The 25,699-nt window shown below is 38.2% G+C and overlaps 1 protein-coding gene across 10 annotated transcripts in view; it reads right to left on the reverse strand.

Moving 5' to 3' along the window:
* Positions 1-5,519: 5,519 nt before the first annotated feature.
* The window catches only part of PCDH15 (protocadherin related 15), a 370,883-nt gene continuing 350,703 nt past the window's right edge, over positions 5,520-25,699 (reverse strand). For 2 of the 10 annotated variants that reach the window (XM_062637927.1, XM_062637924.1), the window contains 5 exons: positions 17,128-17,149; positions 15,559-15,597; positions 14,369-14,442; positions 13,390-13,522; positions 5,520-8,065 (listed from right to left, as the gene is read on the reverse strand). In XM_062637927.1, the coding sequence (XP_062493911.1) occupies positions 7,511-8,065; positions 13,390-13,522; positions 14,369-14,442; positions 15,559-15,597; positions 17,128-17,149 (823 nt within the window). In that variant the 3' untranslated portion in view covers positions 5,520-7,510. Of the gene's footprint in view, positions 8,066-10,502; positions 12,619-13,389; positions 13,523-14,368; positions 14,443-15,558; positions 15,598-17,127; positions 17,150-20,788; positions 23,070-25,699 lie in introns of those variants that run through there. The other 8 variants (XM_062637921.1, XM_062637925.1, XM_062637920.1 and 5 more) reach the window with 6 other exon arrangements.

Below are 25,699 nucleotides of genomic sequence, written 5' to 3' on the forward strand. Positions count from 1 at the left end.
GCTTCCTCAAGAAGGACTTAACATTGATACTATCAGCACTTATCTTCAACCACCCCAGGCCTTAGGAATCAAGACCATACTCACCCTGCCCTTTTTAAATTTCTTTGTTTGAAAGCACTCTATAGATGAGCAAAAGAAAGTATAAAATTTGGAAAAGGTACACCTGTCCAGATGTAGCAGCCAGAGATTTACACTTACCTGTGCTCAGGGTACTGCTAACACAGGGTGGTGTGCTTACATACTGGCAAAGTTTCTGCTCTTAAGTGGATCTTAGGAGGACTGTGCTTCCAGCTGCTGTCTCATATGATTTATTACGTCTTATTGGCCCCAAATTGTAAGAATAGAGTGTATTTTCTATAAAGACTAAACTAGCAACACTCAGATGAATGTGTATCACACCCTAGGATCAATTCATTTCTACATCTTTCCACCCTCACCCCAATTCTGAAAAATCATGCCCTCACCTGATTTCTGAAGCAACATTCAGGTGAAAGTATGCTTGGAAGGAAGCTCAAGAAACCAAGGTGACACATCCTGCAGTAGTAGCAGATGGGGTGTTTCATTGTGCTTGCAGACTGTTACCTTGTTTTTAAACCTCAGAAGCTTTGCTGTCTTTTGTTTTCACACTTTTCTCCTTTAGCGACTACATCTTCATTAGCTTGAGGATATGAAGGTTATCAGGGAGGCTGGAAAGCTGCGTCATAAACAGAGCAGCTGCTGAAATCAAAGTGACTTTTCTGCTTGCCTTTGTGGAGACTACAGCTGAGCACTTTGCCTCCTGCTAACCTAAACTCATTTGGCACAAGAAGCTATTTAGCTGTTACCTTCACAGTGGCAGAAGAAATGTGGTCCATTTTCTATGGGAGCTATATGTGACAGCTGTGTGCGCAAGGCAGTGCTCAAGCAGCTTTGGATCTGTGTTTCAGTCAAGGCCATGGCACATGTACAGCAAGTGGGAGCGGGAGGGAGAGGTGCTGCACCACAACAGACTGCCTGCTGCTGCAAAGTCTTCCCACTGCACCGCAGTGCTGCAGCCACGTGGACCTGCTTCATGAGCTGCCAGGATCTGGTGGTCACAGTATTACATAGTGATAATGGTTGCTGCGTGTTTCAGCACTTCTTACTCTCTCTCTCCTCCTTTAAGATCTATTTTTTTCTCAGAATTTCCATCTTTCATTTACAGTAGTCACTCCTTAGCCATTAGCGTGTTTTAACAGGAGGATGTACTCATCTAATAGTCTAACACTCTATTATAGCTATACATTTATAAATGGAGAAGGATGATGGACAGGTGGGTGCATGTATGTGTACAGATACACACATCTATGTGCACAAAGAGAGCAAATTTCCTCCAAGCAAACAAGGGCATGGTTATTCTTTAAGTCTGGACTGTAATTTGTCATCTTGGCAGGATAATTAGCCAGGGCAGCAAAATGCCCAGCGTGGTTGTACTTCGGCATCTGTGCTGGACTGGGTATCTCTCCATGCACTGTGCAGAGTCTTTTCTCTCCTGCCATTGCTCACCTTTTTAAGGAGACTAAGAAGGAGGCAGTGGCTGAGTCAAGCACATCTGAACATGACATCTGGGAGCATCATTTCTGTTCCCTTCCTGTGCTTCTCACTTGGCCTTAACAATTCTATCCACAACCAGTGTTTCATCACATTGTGAAGGTCCTTCAAAGTGCCTACAGTCCACTTCGTGCCGGGATGTCTGCTCAGAATTCACATCCTTTATGCTTCAATTATTTATGCATATTGATAGTGTAACTACAGAAATTTATCAGTCTGCAAGTGAAAAAATGTATCAGTAAATTAAACTGATGGGAGAGACAAATAATTACTGTTGTTACTTGGCTTGATGATGGTATTAAGTGTTGTAGTTTACTGCATCCTTGTACTTCATGTTCCTCATTTAAACAGTTGTGATTAATCAGTGTTTGCCATTTTACCTACCCCCTCTTCCTAGGACTAACATGCTGCAATAGCTTTTTGAAACATTAAATCAGGGCAAACCCTGCTTAATATTTTATATGTTTAAAAATTACACTTTCCTTTTTCATTGAAACAGCCTCTTACCATCATTTCTGAGATAACATGTTAGAATAAAGAAGGGCTTTTTGAATGCTGTTAGAGAGATGCTCTCTAGGTCTAATTTCTAAAATGCAATGCATTAAAAAATAATAATCTTTCTACCTGTGAAAAATTAATCAATTTAAATAATGACCTTAATACAATTTCCCTTACTGACCTTTGCTGAGGAAATAAGAAATTCTTAGATACTAAAAATAATAATGACAAAGTAAGAGTTTCTCTAAACTCTCCTGTTGGCCTTCAATATAGGCATTAAGGAGAATCTAAAGCATTACCTCACTGAGTAGAAACTAAACCATAGCAGGGCTGAGCACTGTGTGTTTGCCATGTTCTCTCACAAAAAAAAAGTGAGCCACTGCTAAGTTGCAGCAGGGCATGGCTGGGCACAACTAATTATATCACACAGCACATCACATGCCAGTAGCTGAACAGGAACAGCTCAGTCTGCAAACGGGAGCATGTTACACAAGGCAGTACCCTGTTAGAGGCTGGGCTTGACTCTGGCACAAATGAAATGCCATCAGTTACAATCAGCATGACCAGTGACAAATTACTGTGCTGCAGGGAGCACTTCTACAAGACACCTGGCTGCAGGGTGCAAACTCCTATGATACCACTGCCTTCCGAGATGGAAACTTGCCTCACTTATGTGCCTCAAAAGATAACAGAGAATCTTCAGGCAGCCAGAGAGATGATGCACACACATACTGCAAATCTAACTGCTGAGGAGAACTTACAATGGATTTTACCAATGAGCCATTAACTTTCCATTTCTGCAACACTGGTGTACAATATGGTTTTGTAGTGTTATCAATAAAAAGGCTTATATTTGCCTTAAACTCTTGAAAAAAAACTAAACCTCCCTCCAGTGTAATACAATATTCAGTTCTGCATTAAAGCTGCCCTTCTGTATAAGCATCCTTACCTGGCTTCACCAAAAATCTCCCCCAAAACCTCCAATTGGACTTCTATAGCACTCACAGGGCTTCCAGGAACACCTTCCCTGGGAAGAGACACTCACATTTGACTTTGCCATGTACCATGTCCATAGTTTTCCCCATGACTGCTTACCCCATGCTGGCTGTTTAGACAGTGGCAAATGGCAGCGATTTCTGAATATCACAGCCACCCTATGTTTCTAGGGCATTCATATGGGGAAACGCAAGCACTCCTTGAAACGCTACAACTCATTCTCAGTATCATGGCAAGAACACAGCTGTTCTCAACAACATGCACACAGTTTGCAGGGCTGGTGCTGCTCATGTTGGATGGCTCACAAAAGCAACAATGTAATTTTACTGTGTACTGGTAAAGAGCAACAACCAAGGACAGAAAGATAAACCCTGTTCCAGCTGTCCAGGCTGGTGCCACCCTGAAAGTTTTGGTTTTGTTATGCTACAAGTGAATTACCTGATTCTGCTCATGTTGCTGCTACACTATTGATCTAGCTCTGTGCTACAGCTTTATCATTTGATCAGCTGGGCTGAGTGCACCTAGACCAAACACTGAAATCACTGAGACTCTCTTCTTCCAATGATAAAGAAAAAAGGTAATATTCCTCAGTACTCCCCTAATGGGCGTTTGAGAACCAGCTGCCTTCAAAATTCATTTGATAAAGTGCACCATTCTTTGGGTTTATCAAACCTTGGGTTTATCAATACTTTGTAATCAATGCAAGTCTTTCTCAGACTATAAACAATAAGACGGTCAATGGTAACTTAAAGCTGTAATTTCTGCATGCAGCATTTCAAGTGTCAGCAAGCAAATGTGTGCTGTGCCGAAGAAAGCCGCTGCCCCTTTTATTTCTAGCTAGATGTCTGTCTTTGCACTGCCACAAACTAGGGCTTGATGAGAAAGTATCCAAATGTATACTCCCATTTGCAGCACAATTATGGATCTTAAAATGTAAGAAGCATCTATCATCATTCACCAGCTTTAAATTATCAAAATTCAAATATCAAGCTGCATCCCCATAGAGGTGTGTGACACTTTCCAGAAAGCACTTTCATGGTTGTCACTGGCCGAAAATATCCCATTCCCACTATGTGTTTTTTTCCACCATATAATCTGAAATTTGTGTCAGAGATTGGTGCTGTTCTCCCATTGCTAAAAATTCAGATTTTATTTTTTTTTTTAAATCTTTTTTTCCATTTTGCTAACTCTGCAAGTTTTCCAGCTACATAACCAGGTTCTGGAAGGATTCAACCTGTGGTGTAGGGATGCTGAGTGATCGCACTGTGACAGCACTCTGTCAGCAGAAAGCACCAAGACAGACACGCACATTGTTGCACTATGCTTTCTCCCACACCAATTCAAGAAAATCCTGGATGCAAGGACTATCTACCCTTATTGCATAAATATCTTAAGCCTCCAAACAGGTCCAAAATAGATCTGTGGGGCTTTCGTTACAGTCTTGATCATAGTAGTATGTACTTGAACGAAGGAGGAAAAAAAGTTTCTGTGTTTCTCCTCACATTACTTTTTCTGCCTCATTGCCCTGCCCTTCTACAGCCACACAGTTGGTCATTTGAATCTTGCTTATACTGAAAACACAGCAGGTGCCGTACTAAACCACAAAACTATCACTGCCTCCTCCTCCTTGTGTACAAATTAAATCAGTGTCAGGAGCAATGATTATCACCTTGATAGGTTAAGCAGTCAGAAGTTCTGCCACCCAGTGGCAAATGCCTTACACCAGCTTTACAAATTTCACTGGTTAAATAGCTGTAAATTATATCCCAAGACTCTGATACGTTATTCTACTTACTGTATCCACCAAAGCCATGCTAATACTTCACTTCCCAAAGGAAAAGTGCCTTTTTTACCCTATCAGTCGGTACTGTTACTGATGTTGTTTTTCGTGCTTACTGAAAGCTCAGTCTAAAATCATTAGTAATTTACAGTATGGCAGTCCCAGAAAATAAAGATCTGAACTCTATATTGATTTACAGCATTACATCCACAGAAAAGAAAAGAATTTCATGAAGTCCTCTCTTTGCCAACAGTATGCAAGAATTTGAAAGTCACTGCAAGTTCAGCTAAATTGAGCTAAATTTTAGATGGACCCCAGCCATTGCTGAAAAATAAAATTTCTCATGCTCTTTGCATTGTGGGAAAAGTTCTGAGCACCTGGACAGCACAAAGGAGACAAACCTCTACTGACAGGTTGTGTCTTTGATAAGTATGCACAGCAATACTGACCACCAGTGTTAGACCTGAATACTCCACAGAGCTGGAGCTAAAGCTGGTGTACCTGTGACTCTCTAGGAAAAGAAACAATTTTTTTCCCCTCAGAAAATTGAGAGCAGCTGAGAGAAAATGTTTCTCTAAAACACATATAACCTTGTTGAAGTATTTAGTGAGAAATGAACTGACAGATCTTGCAATAAAAATGATGTAGTGAAATAATAACAGTATATTAAACAGGATTAAAATATAACATTTTACTAGTTATTTCAAAGAATAGATTTTTTTTCTTCCATCATTCTTATCTAAATATTCAGACTCTAGCTAAACTCCAAACAGCTTTTCTGTTTTTTTTTTTTGTTATGTACCAAGTGCAAATATGTCAAGATAAAAGAGTTAAGAGAAAGAAATACCAGGTCTTTGTTTTTTTTTCTTTGTGTGGTAGGCTACATTGTGTTTCTCATGCCTAAAACCAAGCACCATCTCTCAATATATTTGGTTGGAAACCTCAGCCTGGAAAGGAGGTGTTTGACATAACTGTCACATTTACATTGGCATAACATGTGAACAGCTTCTAAAAGACAAACATTAAGAGGAATTAAGGGTGAGAATCTGTGCAAGAGGAAAACAATCACAGCAGCAGAAGTCCATTTACTGCCAGAGCAGAACCAACAGTCATGGTCATCCAGATCTTGTGGTGAAACTTCAACTATATAGCAACAGGAAAAGAATGATGATATCAGTAATTTCCTTACTAATTGTAAACATTTATCTGTTGACTCTTCGCATCTTTCGAGAAATATCCATATTGTTCTCACAACCAGATTGACCTTACCCTGAAAAAAAGTTTTGTGCAATACAACAGGACATGCTTCTTATGTGAATACATATCTTTTTTTTTTTTTTTCCTATATCATATTGGAGAAAAATACTTCACTCTGTATTGCTAATGTCTTTTAGGTATTGGTGACTATGAACAGCGGCATTTCTCAGGTCCCTATTCAAGTTGCAATACAACACACACACTACTTAGAGGTTCAAATAGAAATTATAAGCAGAAGCCAAAATTTATGTGGTGCATTTTACAAGTAATGCTTACTTAAAGTTCTGACTCCCTTTGCCCCTCACAGATAAGTTTATGCATATCAGCCTCATAAAATATTCAGTTTTCATCCTCTTCACCATGACCCATTTGTCTTTTCAACAGGTTTATGTTCAACACTATTGAAGTGGAATGGTGATTATACCATTTAACCTACCAGCTAGCTGGGCTTGAAATGCATCTATCCCTTTCCTATTAATTACTCTTTAATGCCTATTTCTATCACACAGACTCATGTATCATCCTGGTTTATCTCAGAGGAATATAGCCATAGGATGACAATTACTGATGAGCATAAAAACTGGAGCTAAAGACCATACAAAGAAGAAAACAGAACTGATGTGGGAAGAGATGAAAAGATGAATAACTAGAGAAGCAAATTGGAATGAGGCAATTTACAAACGAAAATGAACAAACCACAGCCAGGTAACTCTGAACAATATTATTTGCTACACATTTCCTTCCTCTTCACAACTTTTAGCTTATTTAATCTTCTATTCCACTTTTCTATGTAGCAGTGCTATACTTTTATAAACTCTGATTCCACTCTTACATGAGTTTGATAGCTTGGTGTTGAGCGAGATCCTCTGTTTGCATAAACTGGTATATCACTACTGACTTTGGTAATGTTACTCAAATTTAAGCCAGCCGAGGATATGCTCCATTGACTTTCATGGATTTATTTTTAATTTATTACTCTGAGTTCAGAAGCAAGAGCTCTGGATATAAATCTTGAACATAAATAGACAATTTCCAAATCTAAACAGTAGAGCCACAAGTACCATACAGAAAAACAAGCTAGGCATGTAATAGAACCGTCTGAAAAGTTAACCAAATGTTACTGTGCATTTATTAGTAGTTTACTGTTTATTAAACAATAAATCAAGATCCAAAAAAACTAATTAATTTCAATGAAGTATTGCTTAGTGAAATGGGAGCCTGTCAAAATAATTGTTGGGAGGACAATTAATTGGTACAAATGTGAGTGCAATTTTTGTTTTTAAACTTTAAAGCGTGTCATTTGTAGTATACAATGTATGTGCACAATACAAATTTCATACATTTTCCTCAGTGACAATAAAAAGCGCAGTTTATTATAAACTGAAGTAAAAATAAAAAAAAGAAATAAAATCACAGTTTTGTCATTGGTATGTGAAGGTTGTTCCAAGGGCCCATCCAGAGCTCCTCTTCATCTGACTGCGTGTGTTCACTGTGAGACTCCAAGGGCTCTTTGACATCATCATTATCAACAACCGATTCTTGCTCTTCTGTGCTTTTCATTTTGGAGCCCCCTGGCTTTGTTACTATATTTTCAGCCCCTATAGTAGAGGAAGCAAATGAGACACTGCTGGGTCTTGTGTTCATTTTATCACTAGAAGATGGTCCTTTTGACAACGTGTTCAGTGGGACACTCTCCTCATGTGTCACTGCAAGCTTGTCCAGTTTCTTGAATTGTTTCCCCAGCCTCACTGGAGATGTGACTTTTAAATTATTACCAAGGCAAACACGCCGGGTTCTGACAACAGAGCCATTCTGTGCAATGTAGATGTTACCGTTGATGTTGTTTTGAATATTCGGGTTATTAAGACGATTCCTCTGGCTGGAATCAGGAGCGCTGTCTTCCCCAGTGGAGCTGGTCTCATACTCTGGGTCGACGATCAACTTAATCTTTTTCTTTCTGGCCCACTGTTTGACAACAAACAGAAATGTTATTAAACCTTAGCACCATTTCTTACATTTTCCTGCCCTTTTTCCATCTGTTTTTTATCTTGTCTTTCATCTAGAGACTCATACGAACTTTTATTAACTTGGTCTTTTGTACCATTCCTTTTAGCTTGTACATAGATCTTTCTTAATTGTTTTGATTACCACTGTGTGCCTTTATCATATATACCTAATGCTTGAACACACAAACAATGCTTTGTACAAAAAGTTGTAAGACTGATAAATCCATGTTAGTTTATGAACAGCATAATGCAAGACAGAGTGTATAAAAACTGATGGTTTTGGTCAGATTTGGAAAGTAGTTACAAATTTGGGGTTTTTTTTTTTTTTTTTTTTGTTTGGGGTTTTTGTTGTTGTTGTTTTTTTGTTTTCTACAGATGCATTCAGCTGTACTCCAGTCAAGTAGAAGTGCACCTTCATTGGAGAATCCTGAGAATGGAGAAATTACTTTCTGAAAGAAAGCTTCTGTGTATCACAATAGTAATACAAGATAGTAAGCCAGTCATATTTTGACAAAGCAGTGTCTCAGTTTGTCTTACAAAGAAAAACAACTAGATTAATAACCCCGTCTAACAGAAACTAGAAGGCACTGATGATGAAGCCATTGTGTAAATGACACTTCTAAGAAACTTCTGTACTGACGGGTCAATGCTAGGATGGCCTTAGCAGTTTTCTTCCAGAGCATTACTACATTGTAAATTCAGTGCAGAAATGGCATTGAGCAGGTCTGTTTTATATGCACAACACATCAAGCAGAGAAAGACCTTGGGACCTGCACAAGGGAAATTCTCAGGCACGATGTTTGTAAAATTGGCTGGTTAAAAAAAGAAAAACTTGATATAAGACTTTGTGCCAGCTCCAATGAAGTGGAATCTTTGCTGTTAAATGGGAGATGGTTGAGAAAAGAGACTTTAGATTTTACGTAATTTTTATATTTTTTAAAAGACTTAATGTAAATGATTTCCATGTTGCTGGGACTTTGTACTAATAATGATTCCGCAAAACACACTACTTATTTTAATTTATAATTGATCTTTTTAAAATAAATGCTTCCTTTCAGTAGACTGAAACAAGCTACTATGATTCTTGAATTAATAATGAAAATACTGCTATTTCACTAAGGCAGCAGACACCATCACAGTTAACTCCACTGCAATACATACACATGCACACAATAAAAGCCAGTTTTTAGAGAAAGAAAATCATGCAAAGTACAAACAGTGGTGATTACTCTTAAGCTTCTGAGAAGTTATACTTCATACAAATTATTTAGATGCCTATACTCTTTTACTCCTGATAAAGACATGCAATTTTCTTCACACAGATATATTCAGGTGGATGAAAAGACTGAGTAGTTCAAATGGGATTTATGTTAAAACACTGTGCAGTGACAACTCTGTGTTATGTGGGAATGAAAAAGTTAGATAAGTAATCATAAATCTAGTTCACATTTCAACTGGAATTAAAGACAGTAGTTTTAAAATTACTATCATGCTTTGCAGCTGAACACTAGCTGTCCTGCCAAGGTAACTCCACCGCAGGTTCAAGTTCCTTAAAAATTCAAACATTTTTCTCTCCCCCATCTAACAGAGACTTCATGGCAGAGCTTTGGTGCATATGCCAGAATTTGTAATACCTTTAAAGTACTCACAAGACTAATCCAACACTGGCTCAAAGCTTTAACTTTATTTAGGCTTCTTATGTCTTATTTGTGTAAATCTAGTGGTTGTGAAACAACTCGGTGGCTGTGGGTAAATAAAGCACAGATAGCTTGTTGATATACAAAGCTTATGAACTGTGTGCTGACAGCACTGATAAGAGCTCTGTCAGGGATATATCATTCAAAGTTTGCTTATTACATGAAAAGGAAAAGGCCACTTGTGCTGTCAATAACACAGGTCCTTCCTATGCAATCATGCTCATTCTGAGCTGAATTGTGCTAATGGAAGCACTACAAAATTTCTCTATTGAATGACATCAGATATTGCAGGATATTGAATTTTAAAAGGCAAATACCAAAATATAGAACATAGATGATGGTTACCTTCAGCAACACTTTGCTGTTATACATGTCAAACTTTTAAACAGATGTTTAAAAAAAAAATAAAATCTGTATTGTTAGGTGGGAAGGACAGATGCTGGCAATGTAATCCATTTTCTTTTCTGACAGAGTTCACTTTGCTCACCTACCTCTGACAAGCATTCCTGTCTTGTACACCACTGGTACCTGAAACCTGAATCCCAGAAACAGTTTAATCCCAGCTCTGCTAGTAACGCTCTGCAGTTTCAGAAGCATTACTTTGCTGCAATTTCAGTTGTCTTCCCTGCAAACAGGGCTAATATTTACAGCAGAGAACTCATTTGAAGATTAGCAAATGTTATGACTTCTAAGTCTTTTCATCCTCCATCCTCATTCCTGTTCTTCACTGAATTCCAGTTTTTGCCCTTTTTCCTTCCCGCAGCATTCCATTTTGTGACAGACACAACCTGCATGAACACAGGCTCCCTAATAAGGTTGTGCCATCAGGTTCACCAAGCTATCCATTACAGCTAAAGCAAAATGCAATGCCACTTCAGAATGTGCACGATTCAAAAAGGATTAAAGCTAAGAAACAACGCAATGCCTCTTTAACCACATTACTGAAGCTAGCAGAGAAAAAGAAGTAATTCTTCATGCCACTGCTTAATGAAAATTAATTTTTCTATATCTACCATTAAGTATACCTGAGTAGTGTCTCAGAGGAATTACATTAATTTGGTTTTATACTGTTTATCCTTAAGACAGGATTCAAATGCTGAAGCAATAAGCTTTAACATTTTCTTTTTGGCTATCTTTAGTCAAGTGTGTATTTCTTAGGAAAGACCACACAGAAGGCACAGCAAACAAGATCATTCTTCACTGCAAAATGTTCACCTACTGTCGCTCCTTTTTAAAAGGATGTAGAATCACCAGCAGTCTCTGACTCTGTAATGGCAGTATCCAGGGTCTCATCTGACTGGGACTGACTGTTTTCCTGGGACATCTTTTTTTTAATTTTCTTTCTTTTTGTGTTGGTGTCAGAACTTTGATTCTCAGACTCAGGGGAAGTAGTGGTTTTACCAGAAGAGGCACTATTTGTGCTTTTTGTCACTTTAGTTCCTTTGGAAGTAACACTGATTTCACTTTCTAGACAAGAAGAGTCATTCTTACTGATAGCTTCCTCCCTGTCACTAGCATCTGTATCAGCCTCTTCTGTGCTTTCACCTACACTATCCTTACCATTAACAGCTGATTTTCCTTTCTTGTCCTCTTCAGTAGCATACATTTTTGCATTGGCGGATGTCTCAGAAACTGCCTTATTTGAGTTACCTGCTATCTCATTAGGTATTGCACTAACTTGCTCAACATCCACTTGTTCATCTTCTTCTGACACTTCTTCTATTGTTTCTTCTATTTCAAGGCTGGCAGAAGAAGTTTTGCTCTTATAGCTGGATCCTGAAGCTTTCCTGTAGCTCATCTCCCTTTCACTACCTGATACATTAGAGCTAATACTTGATTTACGGCTGGATTGCCTCACTCTGCCACAAGAGCTACCTTCCCTACTTTTTATACTGGACCTTTCAGTGCTTCTTCTACTGCTGGACCTGCTACTCCCTGATTTGCTGTATGAACTTCGTGTAGATGAGCTCTTTGACAGGCTACCATCTTCATCACTGTCAGAGTCTTCCTCATCATCATCCTCTTCAGATGAGTCCTCCTCTGATTCACTGCTAGAGCTGGATTCAGAGTCATCATCAGAATCCCCAGAATCATGCCCAGTTTCTTCATCTGAATCCACAGTACTTTCAGTGGCTTCATCTTGGTCCAGAGTAATTTTCAAGTAGTCTTTATCTTCTGACTCTGAGCCAGAGCTGCTACTTTTCACCGATGATTCATCTGAAGTGTATTTTCTTCTCTTCTTTTTCTTCTTCTCATAATCACTATCCTCATGTTCACTCTCTGCTGTGATATTTATTGAAACTCCTGATTTTGCTTCATCTCTTTCATATTCTTCCTCTCCTTTTCCTCTTGCATACACTAAATCTTTGCTAATAGGCTCTTGAAATTTTCTGGAGACACTAATGCGTTTTAACACGTGATTAAGTTTTCTCATCGAAGGCCTGTCATCTGTCGATTTCTGAAAGTAACTCCCCCTGATAATCATACTTTTCTCACCGTCCACTTGGCGAGCTGACATCAACTTGGCATAACTTGAATCTTTCCTACCACCCTTCACTTTATGCAGAATCATTGGGAATATCTTTGCTTTCTTCCATGGAGAATGAGCAGACTCAGTTTTTCCTACTGTTTTGTGAGCACTGACTGCTACGCGACTTAAATGCATCACTGCTTTTAGTTTCCTTTTTCCCTGGCTGGTCCTGTATACTCTTCCATGTCTAGGATCCATCCCACCACCTAAAGGTCTACCTTCTATTTGAGCCCCTGCTCTCTGGCTTATACCTCTGCTTGAAGGACCTCTGCCTTGACTCATCCCCTGCAAATTAGGAAAATGGAACTTGATTACAATTTGAAAGATAGCTACTGTGAAAACTTGTACCCGAAAATAAATCAGTTGGAACAAATGCAACACTTTTCCCAGCATAAAAACTGACTTACCTGTTTTGAATAGCTTTTTACCAAAGTTATGGGGAAAATTATACTTCTAGAATAGGCTGCAATTACATAACTACCTTATTCTACAACAGGGAAAAGTACTGGCTCAGAAATGTTATCTCTTCTCATTTAATTAAAAGCCATAGATTTAGAGTGTCGTATTTCTGAAAATCAGATTTTAAAAAAGGGAACATTTATGTCAAGTTTTTCCTGGCTGCCACTGACATTTTAAAATTTCTTTGCATTCAATTGTGAACTTTATGATAAATGAGTTCAGGTGACTGCTTTTCTCAGTGGAAAATCACCAGTTATAAGCTGAATATTAGTAATACACCATTTGGTTAACAATATAAAATGATATTACCTAAGGATATGAGGATTTTTCTTTGCAATCAAAATCTACATTGAGGGAAAAATAGACGTGGCTATTAAAAGAAACTTCGCAATTCCTTCTTATTTCTAGAAAAAGGGAAAGAGGTGCTGACACAAACTTTACCAGTCATTAGAAGGGCAAGCAATGATTAGCATTGGAAGAACTGCTTATTAGGTATATACAGAATGCAATTTTCTAATCAGCTACAAAATACATCTGACAAAAGTTTAATGGTCCATTTTTTTGCAGAGGTAGAATCAACACACCAGAGCTACTTACCTCTTCTGCTGTCGATCCATGTGGACTATAGTAGTAGCCACCATCATTCTCCACCATGACTTCCCCATACTCATCGTACATCCCTGAAGGAGACAGCAGTCGTCGTCGGCTACCATACTGAGGCAGTTCATACCTGGCAAAACCACCATTTTCTTTTCATAATGTGCACCAATGTGTTCACACGTGTCTCCACACACAGCAACAAATGCACATGTTCACATCCCCAAAGGACAAGAATTTATTTGCTCACTTTTCTCTCTACCTTTGAAAAGATTATTATTCTTTTTTCCTTAGTGGTAACACAATCCAAAACCTCTTCTTATTGCAATTGCCCACAAGCCCATGAAAACTACAAGGTGACATGAGGGTGTCTTTGGGATCAGCCCAGAATCCCCCAACTACAGTGACCTTCTTTACAGATCACTAGACCTGATTTTTGGAGGATCCTTTTTATAATTAGGGAATGAAAGAGCACGTTCCCTGGGATCAGTTCTGGAGAATTTCTGCAGGCTTGTAAGAACAGCAATAATCCTTAAAGTGCTTTCAATCAGATGGGCATTATCAGAACAAGGCAGGATGAAATTTTTATACATAAACATAAAAGGCCAGACAGTGGCTGGGAATTGTGAGCAGAGAGTAGTTACTGTACTCAGGCTGGTGAGCCACAAAAGGGAAGGAGATGATGGAAATTTATTTCCAAGGCAGCAGAAATATGTAAACAAAAAAGTGAATATGAAACCAGCATGATACCTGGGGTATACACTCTCCAAGCATAATAGATTCCTAAAGAAGCAGGGATTTATACAACACCCCCATAACTTTTAAAAATAGTTTTGTTGTCAGTGCATGACTTCGTGGACACAAAGATTAAAGTAATCCTGAGGTGAAGGGAAATCTCCAGATTACACGTTGTAAAAAGAAGTATCACCAACCTGGAAAACAGCATTTTCAGAAACACAGAGGAAAAATTAAAATATACCCATGCTCATAGCTGTAGTAATCTTGCCCATAGTATTCCTGTCCTGGATCAATTCCAGACTCCATACTTAACTCCTGTCAAAACAGAAACACTGAGTGAATGCACAGTTACACACAACAATGACTGATGAAAGAGGAGCATAGAAAAGTATATTAAAGTGCCTACAAGCAAAATAAAAAAATTAATAATCTGAGGAACACTTAAAACTGTCAAAAGCCATAATGAGAAGCCTACAGGAGCTTTAAATGACCCCCTCTGTTGTGCATTCTCTGGGAGTAACTGAAATCAGCTAAATGCAGACAGTACTATGGTTCTGGGACACTGTCTCAGTTATCCTGTACAAAACCCTCATTCAGTAACTGGAATAGACTCTGAAAACACACTGTCACTTCTTGCACCTCTCAAAGGAAAAAACTGCATTGATTAGGGCTATTTTACCTACATTGCTTGCCAGGACTCTTAAAATGTTTTCTCAAACATCAACAATCATGAGCAGCACTGGACTAAGCTAAGTACTTTTTTATATCCTACAAAAGTGGCATGCATGTTGCCTCTATCTCACAGCTTCCTATAGGTTTGCCTTCTGTCCAATGAAAAGTTGTGTCAGAGCATCTCATTGTAATTACTTATAATGACTGCAGAAATTATCACTATTCTGTACCACAAAAATACCATCAATAGCAATGTGTCACAAAAGCTACATTTGCTCTATTGTTTATTCTGGAAACAATACTGCATCTAAAAGATCTGAAATAAAGAGTACCTGGTTTATAATTCAGACCTGCCTTTGCACTTCAGAGCAGTGTCCTAAGGCTTCCATTATCCTGACAGGCCAACTGCTTAGTTCATCTCAAGGTACAATAATCAATTATCAGTTGACTGACATCTTCAAAAATAGACTGAGTTGGACAGTGAGGAAATTACTCTGTCTGTGAATCTGGACACGAAACTAGGAAAGCTTTTAGTCTGTGGGATCCAAGTCTATGGGAGCAGCTGAAAAATGCTCAAAGGGAAAATACAAAGATGCAGTAAATTTGAGGTATTTATATAAACGTGATAACAATGTTGGGACTTTCCTTTTTATCTAAGAGTCAGGGAAAAACATTATTTAAGACAATTTTTTATTAGGAAATTATGTAAAAGCCATTAAAGAAGTTACAGAATAATTAAGAAATAAAAAATAGAGGTACCTCTGGTCTGAGAAGAGAAGGTCTCAGCAACTGCTGTTGCTACAAAAAAAAAAAAAATCAGAAAGGGGTTAATTAGGCAGCAGTAATTAGGATGCAGGTAATTTGTGTTTGAGTTAAGAATGGAAAGAAATCCTAAAAACACAGGTGTTTATTGTACAGTAGTCACCTGGGTACTTCCATGCTAAGTAAGAAGTAGAACACTGCTAAGCACCTGAGGTAATAAAATAACTTTACAGTCCACTATTACTTTTGCCTAATAAAAAGATCAAATTCCCAATTTATGTGGTGATTATCTAAATTATTCAACTTAACCTCTATCAAGGCCCAAGAAAACTATCATGTGGTGTATGTTGGAGACAGCAGGGAGACAATGGCAGACAAAAATTATCCACAACAGGTTGAAAGCAAATCCATGGGAATCTGCAGTAATGTCAGTGATTTAGCCATTAAAAACCTGAAGTGATTTGATTTCTTATCCAAGCTTCTACTGCAATACCATTACTTTAAATCTCTATCTATTCTCAGATACTTCTGTGGCTTTTAACTGAGTACTCTGCAACCACAAATACACTTTAATTCTCAATACCAGTAAGACAGTGAAGGATTATCTCACTTGTTTTCTCTACATCTTATGTGTGATTTCTTTCTTTATGCAGCACACAATGAGAAAAGCATGTTCACATGAGGGAAAACACCCCATCAGGCTGCATGGAGGATGATATGGCTGTTCCCAGGTGTGTCACAGCTAAACACAGGTCATGTTTGGTAGTCATGTTGTTAATTAGTCTCCAGCTTTCTGCAAATTGCAGACCAATGCACAGCGCTTGCTGTTTTGTAAATTAGAATCAGATTTACTCTGGAAAATCAATCAGGAAAACCAAGTTCTGGTATTGTCTCCATACCCCCCCCAAAACTTGATGGCACTATATTGAGTTTCTCGGCAGGCCCTGAGAGATAGGGATGTTCTGTATCCAGACTGAGATACACAAATCAACTCTGCAAAGGGAGGAAAAATCACAGCAGAACAACAGAAGTCTTGCAATTTGCAAGACACTACCGAATAAGGAGCTCCAGATACACTTCTAGCTCCAGATACACTTCTTAAGGTTAGTAAAATTGACCTAGCTCTCAGCACTAAATGTCAGCCTTTATGTCTGAAATGTGTTTTAGATAACTTTCCAATTATTAAGTGAGTTTGCTCAGATTTCTGAAAGAAACGCTTTGTGCTATTTATTGCTGGAGAAAAAGATGTTGTGAGAACAGCAGACTACACTGAGTTACTGAGAAGATCTATGCAGTCCATTACCCAACCTGTAACAGTGGGCAGTGGCGTGTCATAAGAAAACAGAGCAGGCATGGAGGGAATTCTGTGGCAAACTGCTTTTGGCAGTTTGTCAAGCAGCAATAGCCATCTCCTAGCCTGGAAGTTACATTTGTGCCGCAATAGTGAACCACTTCATATTTCTGCCTCTAAAACACCCAGCAGCAATAAGTTTCACAACATAGGTTGTATGGGAAAAGTATGCTGATGCAATTAATATTTTAAATGTAACTGGGGAACAGCCTTACCTCTTGCTGTGCATATCCTCTCCTAGAAGTAAAAAAGAAAAAGAAAAAAAAATTAGTTATACTTCTGTGAGACTACATAAAGATGCACACTGCCATTATTTCTGGAGAGAGGTGAAAAGATAATATAATTACAAATATTACTAGCAAAAAAAGAAATATATATCTAGAAATACAAAAAATGTTTTTATTTAGATTTGCTCTGGACATGAGTCATTGCATGAAAAAGGCTAGTGAATCTTTAGGATCTTTTCTTGCTTTAGATTACAAATGAATGAGAAGAAATCCCCAATCCCCAAAAGCCAGAGAGCCAGTGCACCCTGTGGAACTCAACAAAGGGAAAGGGGTGAATGCTGTGTTTGGCTTTCCTTGTGCTCCTGTGACAGACACCCTGCCCAATCAACCTCTCTGTTGCCTCAGAGACCTACAGAGACCATCTACAAAGAGACTGTTATTTCACCCATCTGCTTAAGCAGTAAACCAGTTTCTCTTCTACTTCTGGACTTTCTGTATTCACTCAGGACTTACCAGAAATTAGCCTGGAGCTTCTATTACTAATTTCTTGTAGAATGTAATGTAGAAATGTTACACATTTCCTAACATTTGCTCAGCAGGAGGGAGTTAAATTATTTTTGCTATCTAAGATTATTTCACCAAAGGCCTTATGCTTTTGATCTTACTGGAAGTTTTCTGTTGTTTTAATTCCTTTTCTTGGAGCCATTCATATGCATGGCAAATGCAATTGTGTACATCAAGTTCTCTATTTTTACATTTTGTGACAGAAGATTAAAATTGCTTAGACAAAACTAGGGAACAAAAATTTAGGTCTTAGCATTATTATTAAGGATAAGCTTAGCTTTTCTTTGTTTTGTTTTTTTTTTTCTAAAGAAAGAAAGGGTAAATGCTCAAAATTACGTTGAGCTTAACCTAGTACACATACAGCAGTCAACAGAAAGTCTTTAATTACACTGGAGTAAATAATAAAGAACAGAGTAGAAGTCCTTTTATTCTTTAATATCACCATCTATGAACTTTACTATTAATATTCAGCACATGGAATTATTAGCATTAAATTAATGCTGTTGCCCATATAATATAAACTAATGAACAACTGAAATGAAGATTTATCATTGAAAAATCATCTGTAACTTTTCAAAGCCCACTTGAAGAACACTGCTTAGTTTCCATATTGCCTAAATAATCTTCAGATAAAGAAGGTCTTGTGTTGCACAGAAGACAAGTAAGCCTATTATTCTTAATTGCTCTCAAGTAGTCACCATATTTGCAGATTAAAAGCATAAGTAATTCTAATTAAATTTGGAATTCAACTTGCTTAAAAATAGCACTGTGCTGTGTTTTGAGAGATGCTTATACTTCTATTATATTTTTGTATGGCCACGATTAGAGGAAAAAAAAAAACAAATCAAAAGACAAAAAATACCCATTCACTCAATACAGCACAAGGACCTATTCTGACAAAATGGCAAAGGTCAAACCAACATAATTTGTTTCCAGGAAGTAATTAAATCACTCTACCAAGGGAAGACTTGCTTCTGGATAAACTTTTATCAGCCAGACTTCACTGCAGTCAGTCAGAGAAATCTTCAATGCAAAATGGGAAGCAAGGACATAGTGCCTATGGTAATGTAGGATAATATGACAGCTAGTATACACTGGTGGTACTTAACATGAAAAATAAAACAAGAATGAAATTAGATGTACAAAATCTGCCAACAACCTTTCACAGGTCTGTATTGCTAACCTAGGTTAAAGGGACTGATTTTCTTAAAGCAACAATTTTCCAAGTTATTGACATCCCAGCAGGCATTTGCTATTTCATACTTCCTGTCTGTTTTCATACTAAAAGCAAAAGCATTGTAACCCTAAATACTACAGATAGTACTCAGAGGACACAACTGCTTACAAATTTGCCCTAACTCTTAAGATGGAGGCTTCCTGCAGTGCATAGCTGAAACTGAGAAGAAAGATTCTGGAAGGGAGATGAGTAATGATATCCTATTGCTTGATTTCAGCTTTGCAAACAGGTTTGCAAAGAAGCACTCTCCACTGATGCAATCTCTGCTCCTGCTCAGAACTAAGCCCAGTCAAACCCATGATGAAAAGATGAGAAATATATCCAGTGTCACATCTGACCCTAATTAACCTGAAGACAGGTCAATACACTTATATACGCTCAACTTCTCACCAACTACTATATTGGATAGTATGTTTTGTAGCGCTGCAGAACTGCAGTAGCATCCAGACATTTCAATGGGACAGAACTTCCCTGGGTTAGGTTAAAAATACATGCTCTTGGTACAGTTTCTTTCTCGGTCTAACAGAATAATTTTTTAGCAAAGGCTATTAAAAAATCATCAGGAGAGCAAAGGTTGCATTAATTCCAGAAAAAAATGAAACTGGGTTTTGTAAATTTTCTGACTTAGTAAAGGTTTTCAGATAGAGGAAGTAGGTGCTCCTCATTAGTAAAGAGATGATCACCATGACCCCCCCCCAACTCTTCTGAGACTGATGGAACTAAATATTTGAAAAGGAGCTCATGTGTGACATCAATTCTTTTGGCTTAAGGAATGCCAGAAACAGTTGCAGCTGAATAACTTCATTGGTGTTAATGTTAAACGCTTGCAGGTTTGCTGCATGACACTGCACACTGCAAAATCAGGTCATAATTGTCTTGCATTTCAGTAGTGATCCAATGAACTGCACAGAAACATTTGATATGGGTCTACAAGATCCCCTTAAGGGCTGATCCATTATGAACATGCTTAGCACAGTAACATCTCATGCTCATCTCTCCACACTTTCCACTGTCCCATTGTCTGCATGGCAGGACCATAGCAGACACACAGAAGGAAGTAAACATGTAAGCCATCTTCCAATTCTGGCTCTTGAAAGTTTCTCTACTTAATAACTGCTGAACTTTGACATTATGCTGCACTTGTGCCGCTCTTGGAGAATTTAGCATCATTAGCAGGTATTCCACATATGTGCACCTAATAAATTATACAGATTCTGCTACAAAAAAAATGTTATGATCAGTCATCATTTCCCTCATACATACACGTCTTGGAACTACAGTTTAGCCCAACAAGAGTTTTAAGTAAAGAAAAATTCTAATGTAAGTGAAACTTGTGTGATGGAGTTCATGGAGTTTGACTCTGGAGCAAAGAGAGAGAAACTACCTTCAGCAGTTTCCAGGTGAAGCATCCACACATGTCCTAACTGCAGATTTAAACAAACAAGCAAACAAAAAGATAAAAGAGAAAAAGCCAAGCACCATGGAAAAGCTGAGTATCTCTAGACATTCTGATAAATAATCAATTACCTTTTTGCTCTGATTTATGACATTTGATACTGAATCAGATTTTTAATTTTTCTTCAGTATGTAATATCCACCTTTCCTAATATGATTTTTAAAATTGTCATACTAAACACAAATGTTTTCAATTTTGACAAAATACTAAAACTAACATTCCTTTACATGACAAAACTGCTTTTGCTTACCACTTTCATTTTTTTCCCAAAAGAGCTAATTTACTATATTTGATATTTAATGTAAAGATCTGATTTAGATGACTGTCAGCAAAAAGTAAAGTACAAGTACTCAAAATTCTTACAAGTACTTCAAAACTCTTCATTTGGTGACACTAATCAGAGTGACTTTATTACAATTTAAACAAGATGTTTCCTCTGTGAAGCTCATGGCAAACTAGCATGAAAGTTAAAGAGACACCAAAAACATGCACATGCAAAATAAAAAACAGACAAATGCTTTGTACATTAAAGAAATTTTCAAAATAAAAACTTCTAACATGCAGTTACAATATAAAAAATGCAATGGAAGGCAAAACATAGATAACAGGAGAGAAGACAGCCAGGTTTACTGACAAATCAAGACAAAACTTTTCTTCTGACTTGAGATGCAAACGTGAGGTGAAAGAAAGCATGCCAGCATAACAGAGTGCTGCGTCATCTCCCACAAATATGAAGATGCATTACTGCAATAACTCCGTCTCACTATTGCTGAGCCTGCTTACTACAGGTGCTTGCTTTCTTTGACATCCAATATTTAACAGTAAGATTCCTCCCAGGTGGTATATTTTATGGGCAAAGCAAGAGATTCCAATTACATCTGTAGAAAAATCACTCTGCTTACTGGTATTGCCTACAGTGAAGACTGCTTTAACACTAAGCAGTATCAAGCCCTCTGCTGTCTGTGACAAATCCTTGGGTAAAAATGGACAGTTTTTCCCAAGCATTTTTGGTATATAGGCTAAGAACCAGTATCATAGAACCGCAAGATGTACCTCTGAGAAAACAACTTGTAAAACTATTATACATTACAGATTTCAGAAACAGGAAAGACAATGGCTCGCAGTTTGGGATTAGGACTGATTAGGTAGTGATATACAGCAGAGAAAGGGAAAAAGTCTGAATGTCTAGATAGTCTGAGGCAGATACCATGTGCTGCATTAGAGTCATCTCACTCAAAATGTTACATGCAGAAAACATCCAACTGTAAATATTACAGTGCTGTCGACTGGGATGGAAAGCGTTTCTCAAGCTCCTCCACAACACAGCTCAAGTTGCCATTCTGCTGGTTGTGGTCAGCCACAGCTTCTGGAGTTGGCAGCTCTGGTGTTGTAACCGGTTTGAGCTTAGAAACGTGCTTGGGCAGAACGTGGTTTTTGTCTATTTGGCTATACATATTGGCCACCGACTTTTCAATTGCTGCTAAATTCTGAATGTTTTTAAGAATACCTTTCAGCTCCCTACGGGGAGGAGGCTCTGGCACTGTGGCTGGTGGTGGTACAGCTGGCTGTTTGGCAGGGGATTTTGTATGCTTGGCAGGGAAGAGGTTCTGGGTGTTAAGAGGAGATGAAGAAGAATTAAAAAGAGAAACTGTGGGTGGAGGTGGAGTATGTGGTGGCAACAGAGGAGGGGATGGAGGTGGTGGTGCCAGTGGAGGTGGCAGCGGTGGAGGTGGGGGTGGGGGAATCTTAGGTGGGTCTGGAATGCTTTCTATAACTTCTTTGGTCTGAGGAGCTAGAAAACTTTGGCAAACTGATTTCTTTATCCTAAAAGATGGAGGAGTTGGTTTGCGAGTTGGTGGAGGAGAAAGTTCTTCAGGATAATCATGGTGAGTGATGATTACAGAGGGGACCTTGGAGGTCTCTGGTTCAACTACTTCAGCACAAGGTGTTGGAGAGGACAGAGGAGAACAGCGAAGGCAAGGAGAAGCAACCATGCTTTTAGGAGACTGCTCTAGCACATTCTCTCCTTCTTGGAAACAGATGCTCTGTGTTGATGATTGGATGGATTTCACATCAGGAGATTTCACTTGCTTCATTTCCTGCAAAGCCTGCTGCTCAAACTGTCTCGCCTTCTCTTTTACAGTTAACTTGGGGCCACTTATTTTTTGAAATAGTGGACTGCTAATATCCACACTGCTACGCAGATTTTCAGTTCCTTCCTTCTCTGCTTTGAGTCTTTCCTGTTGCCACTGAATGGGGTCCATAATAACTGGCCTACTCAGAGAACCAGGCGCATGTCTCTTAGTAATATGAGTTGGTACTGTCCACGCGTGGTGACTGCCTCCCAAAGAGGTATCTCTCAAGACTAGTCTTGAAGGAGAAAGAGTATCTAGAGTATCTTTTCTTTTCCGTAGAAACCCAGCATCAGCAGGACTTTGAGTGATACCTTCCATATATAGTGGGTTTTGAGTAGTTAATGGGTTCTCATCAGATAAGAAAGTGATGTTACTTGAAGATTTGGGAAGATTATTGTTCAGTGATCCATTGATATTAGATTGCTTGTGAGCCTCAATAGCACGGGAAGCAAAGTTGCTTATAACTCTTTGACGGTCTCCTTCTTCTAAGACTGACTTTTTTCCCCTGCTTTGTTGGAAATGGTAGAGAAGAAAAAGACTTGAAAGAAAAGAAGATAATCACATGTGAGGAAACATGCATGGACATAGATACTTATGAGAAAGAAAAAAAAGAACTTATGATATGAATCAGAGACATTAAATTACTTCTAACAAACTACTACTATCCAACAGAAAGATCACATTCACTAGACTACTGGGCAAGACATTTACTTTAACACCTTCTTTAAGGGAGAACTTGATGAAGAAAAATTAAAACAAGTTTTCAGCTACTTGGCGAGTTCAAAAGTAAGTTAACCTCTTCTTAAAATAACCCCTCAGATTTTAAAGTATCAGTCAATACTGTACCTTATCTCCATTTACATAGTTATGTGATACAATTTGTCTGTGAGAGATTGATGGTATGTATACTGTTATGTACATATAATTATGTTTCCATCATTCAGATGGCAGTGTGACTGTGCCATACTGCACACAGCCAACAGAATATTCACAGGGATTTTTATGATAAATATATTTATTATAATTGTGCATCAAAACTCTGCTATTCTATCAAGCACATGTATGATTAGGTAGTGTTTAAGTGTGCCTGCATTGCCTTTTAAGGACTGGCCATAAGTCATACACAAAATTAGAACTGTGATTCAAACTGATGGTGTGAAACCATGGCCCCAGGAGGTGCACCTGGGCATACCTGGAGTGCAGAGCTACAGGGTCTCTGTGAGATGGGCAATGGGAGCTGAAGCCAGTCAGTTGATATGCATGGGAGACTCAGACCATCCTGATACTGATTTGAAAAGAATTACCACGCTGGGCATGATTTTCTTGCATTCATGATACTCATATAGAGGTAGAAGTATGAATCTGTGTATGAATTTAATCTCTGTACCATGTTAAACCAAATGAGAAACTCTTGCAGTTTGATTACATTGAACTTCTACACTAAAAGTAGGTCTCACCATTTCTGGGATTCATCTAGCACCTCTGAGTGCCTCATTAACCTACCTTCCTAAAATATTTTTAATACCACAAGCTTCTAGGCTGATTTTGAGATAAACAGTATTTTAAAATCAATATCCCCAAACTGTCTGCTACAAAAGTATGCCTTTAGAGCCCTACTTTAATTAATGTTCACCTGAAGCTGAAAAAATAAATATATTTCCCCTCAGCCTGTGACAAATTTAGGATATTGGCCAATGTCAGATACAGCTAAAACCAAATCCCTTATCCTTTCAAAGAGAAGTTTATGCTTGTCAGCAATGAGCTTGACTAAAAATGCATTTCCATTGCTGCCATGTACAAGTTTTTTGTAACTAAATAAACATGCTCTCTAGCATGCGGATACAAAAAAACCCTAAGCCCAAACCAAGAATACAGTCTTAACAACAACACCTACTCTAAAATCCCTCTGAAAAATTAAGACAGGCTATGGTGAGCACTTGATGGCATAAAGGAATGCTATGGCAGAAATGGTGTACAAAGATTGAATTCCACTTTTGTACAATTCACTTATAGCTTCACTACCTCTACCCATTGCTGGTATCCCACGATTTGAATGCCATACTTAAAACCTTCCTATTTCCTCCAGTTAAGCAACTGTTGCTAAAGTATAGCATGTGTAACAATGACTTCTTTGCATACACACAAATTAAAATACCACATAAAACTATTTTTAGCAACTTAGAGCCATCCAGTATTTTCACAAAATCTTCTGAGTTAAAAATCCTTGTCTCTACCAAAATTTGAGTCATATTTTTCAGATAAAAAAGGGTTAGGCTTTATTACAAAGGAATAGGGGAAAAACTACATTTTCCAAGATTACATGAATGTTGGAAGGCAAAATTTTAGATCCCTTGGTCAGATTGTTCCAACTTTTTTAGTTTGGTTTTTTTCATATCTCAGAAAATACTACCAAATCTAAACTAATGGCAATTTAATCTCTAGTGGTTAAATATTCCCTAACAAAACTGGAAGAAATATTTAAAAACTAGATACTGGATAGAGGTTGATTAAGGGATAGTAAATCTCCTTCAAGTTATTTAATATGTAAAAGTCCCCCAGAGGCCTGTATTTTGTTTTGAAACACATCTGCTGCTAACCTTCTGCTTCTTGTTTTGACTGGGGAGACTACCCACACAGAGAAACTACAGCTCCCTAATGGTCACAGGGACTTGAGAGGACCAATGAGAAGAATCACTGCACAAAGTACAGGGATCACTCTCCCATTTGTGAATGACACTCAGCAAAGCCACAAAGGTTTATCCCAGTGAATAAACTCTCCCCAACCACTCAATTTCTCAAAAAAAAACAGTATGCCTAAGGCTTGATTTTGGGCAGAAAATAGCAGTATGAAAAAGAATTTGCTCACACCTAACAAATTAATCCTTTACTCTAGAGCAGCATACTTTGAGGTTGGTCAAGCACGCTCAATCTATTTAGAGGTGAGAGAAATAAATGATTCTGAACTTGAAGGAAACCCTCCAGTAGAAGGCTCATGCAAGACAACCTTTGTGCTACTGGAAGAGATTATTTCAAAAGCTTCTTGGTTCCTCCTTGCTTCACATGATGCCTTTCAAGGATAAGGTTATCATACAATCTTATTCTGGATATATACAGGTATTTGAACCAATGAGAAACATCAGCTCACCAGTCTGAAGCACATTTGTGTAA

Source organism: Pezoporus occidentalis, unplaced genomic scaffold (genome assembly GCF_034315485.1).
Source record: "Pezoporus occidentalis ecotype Australia unplaced genomic scaffold, CSIRO_AGI_Poc_V1 ctg54, whole genome shotgun sequence".
NCBI lineage: Eukaryota > Metazoa > Chordata > Aves > Psittaciformes > Psittacidae > Pezoporus > Pezoporus occidentalis.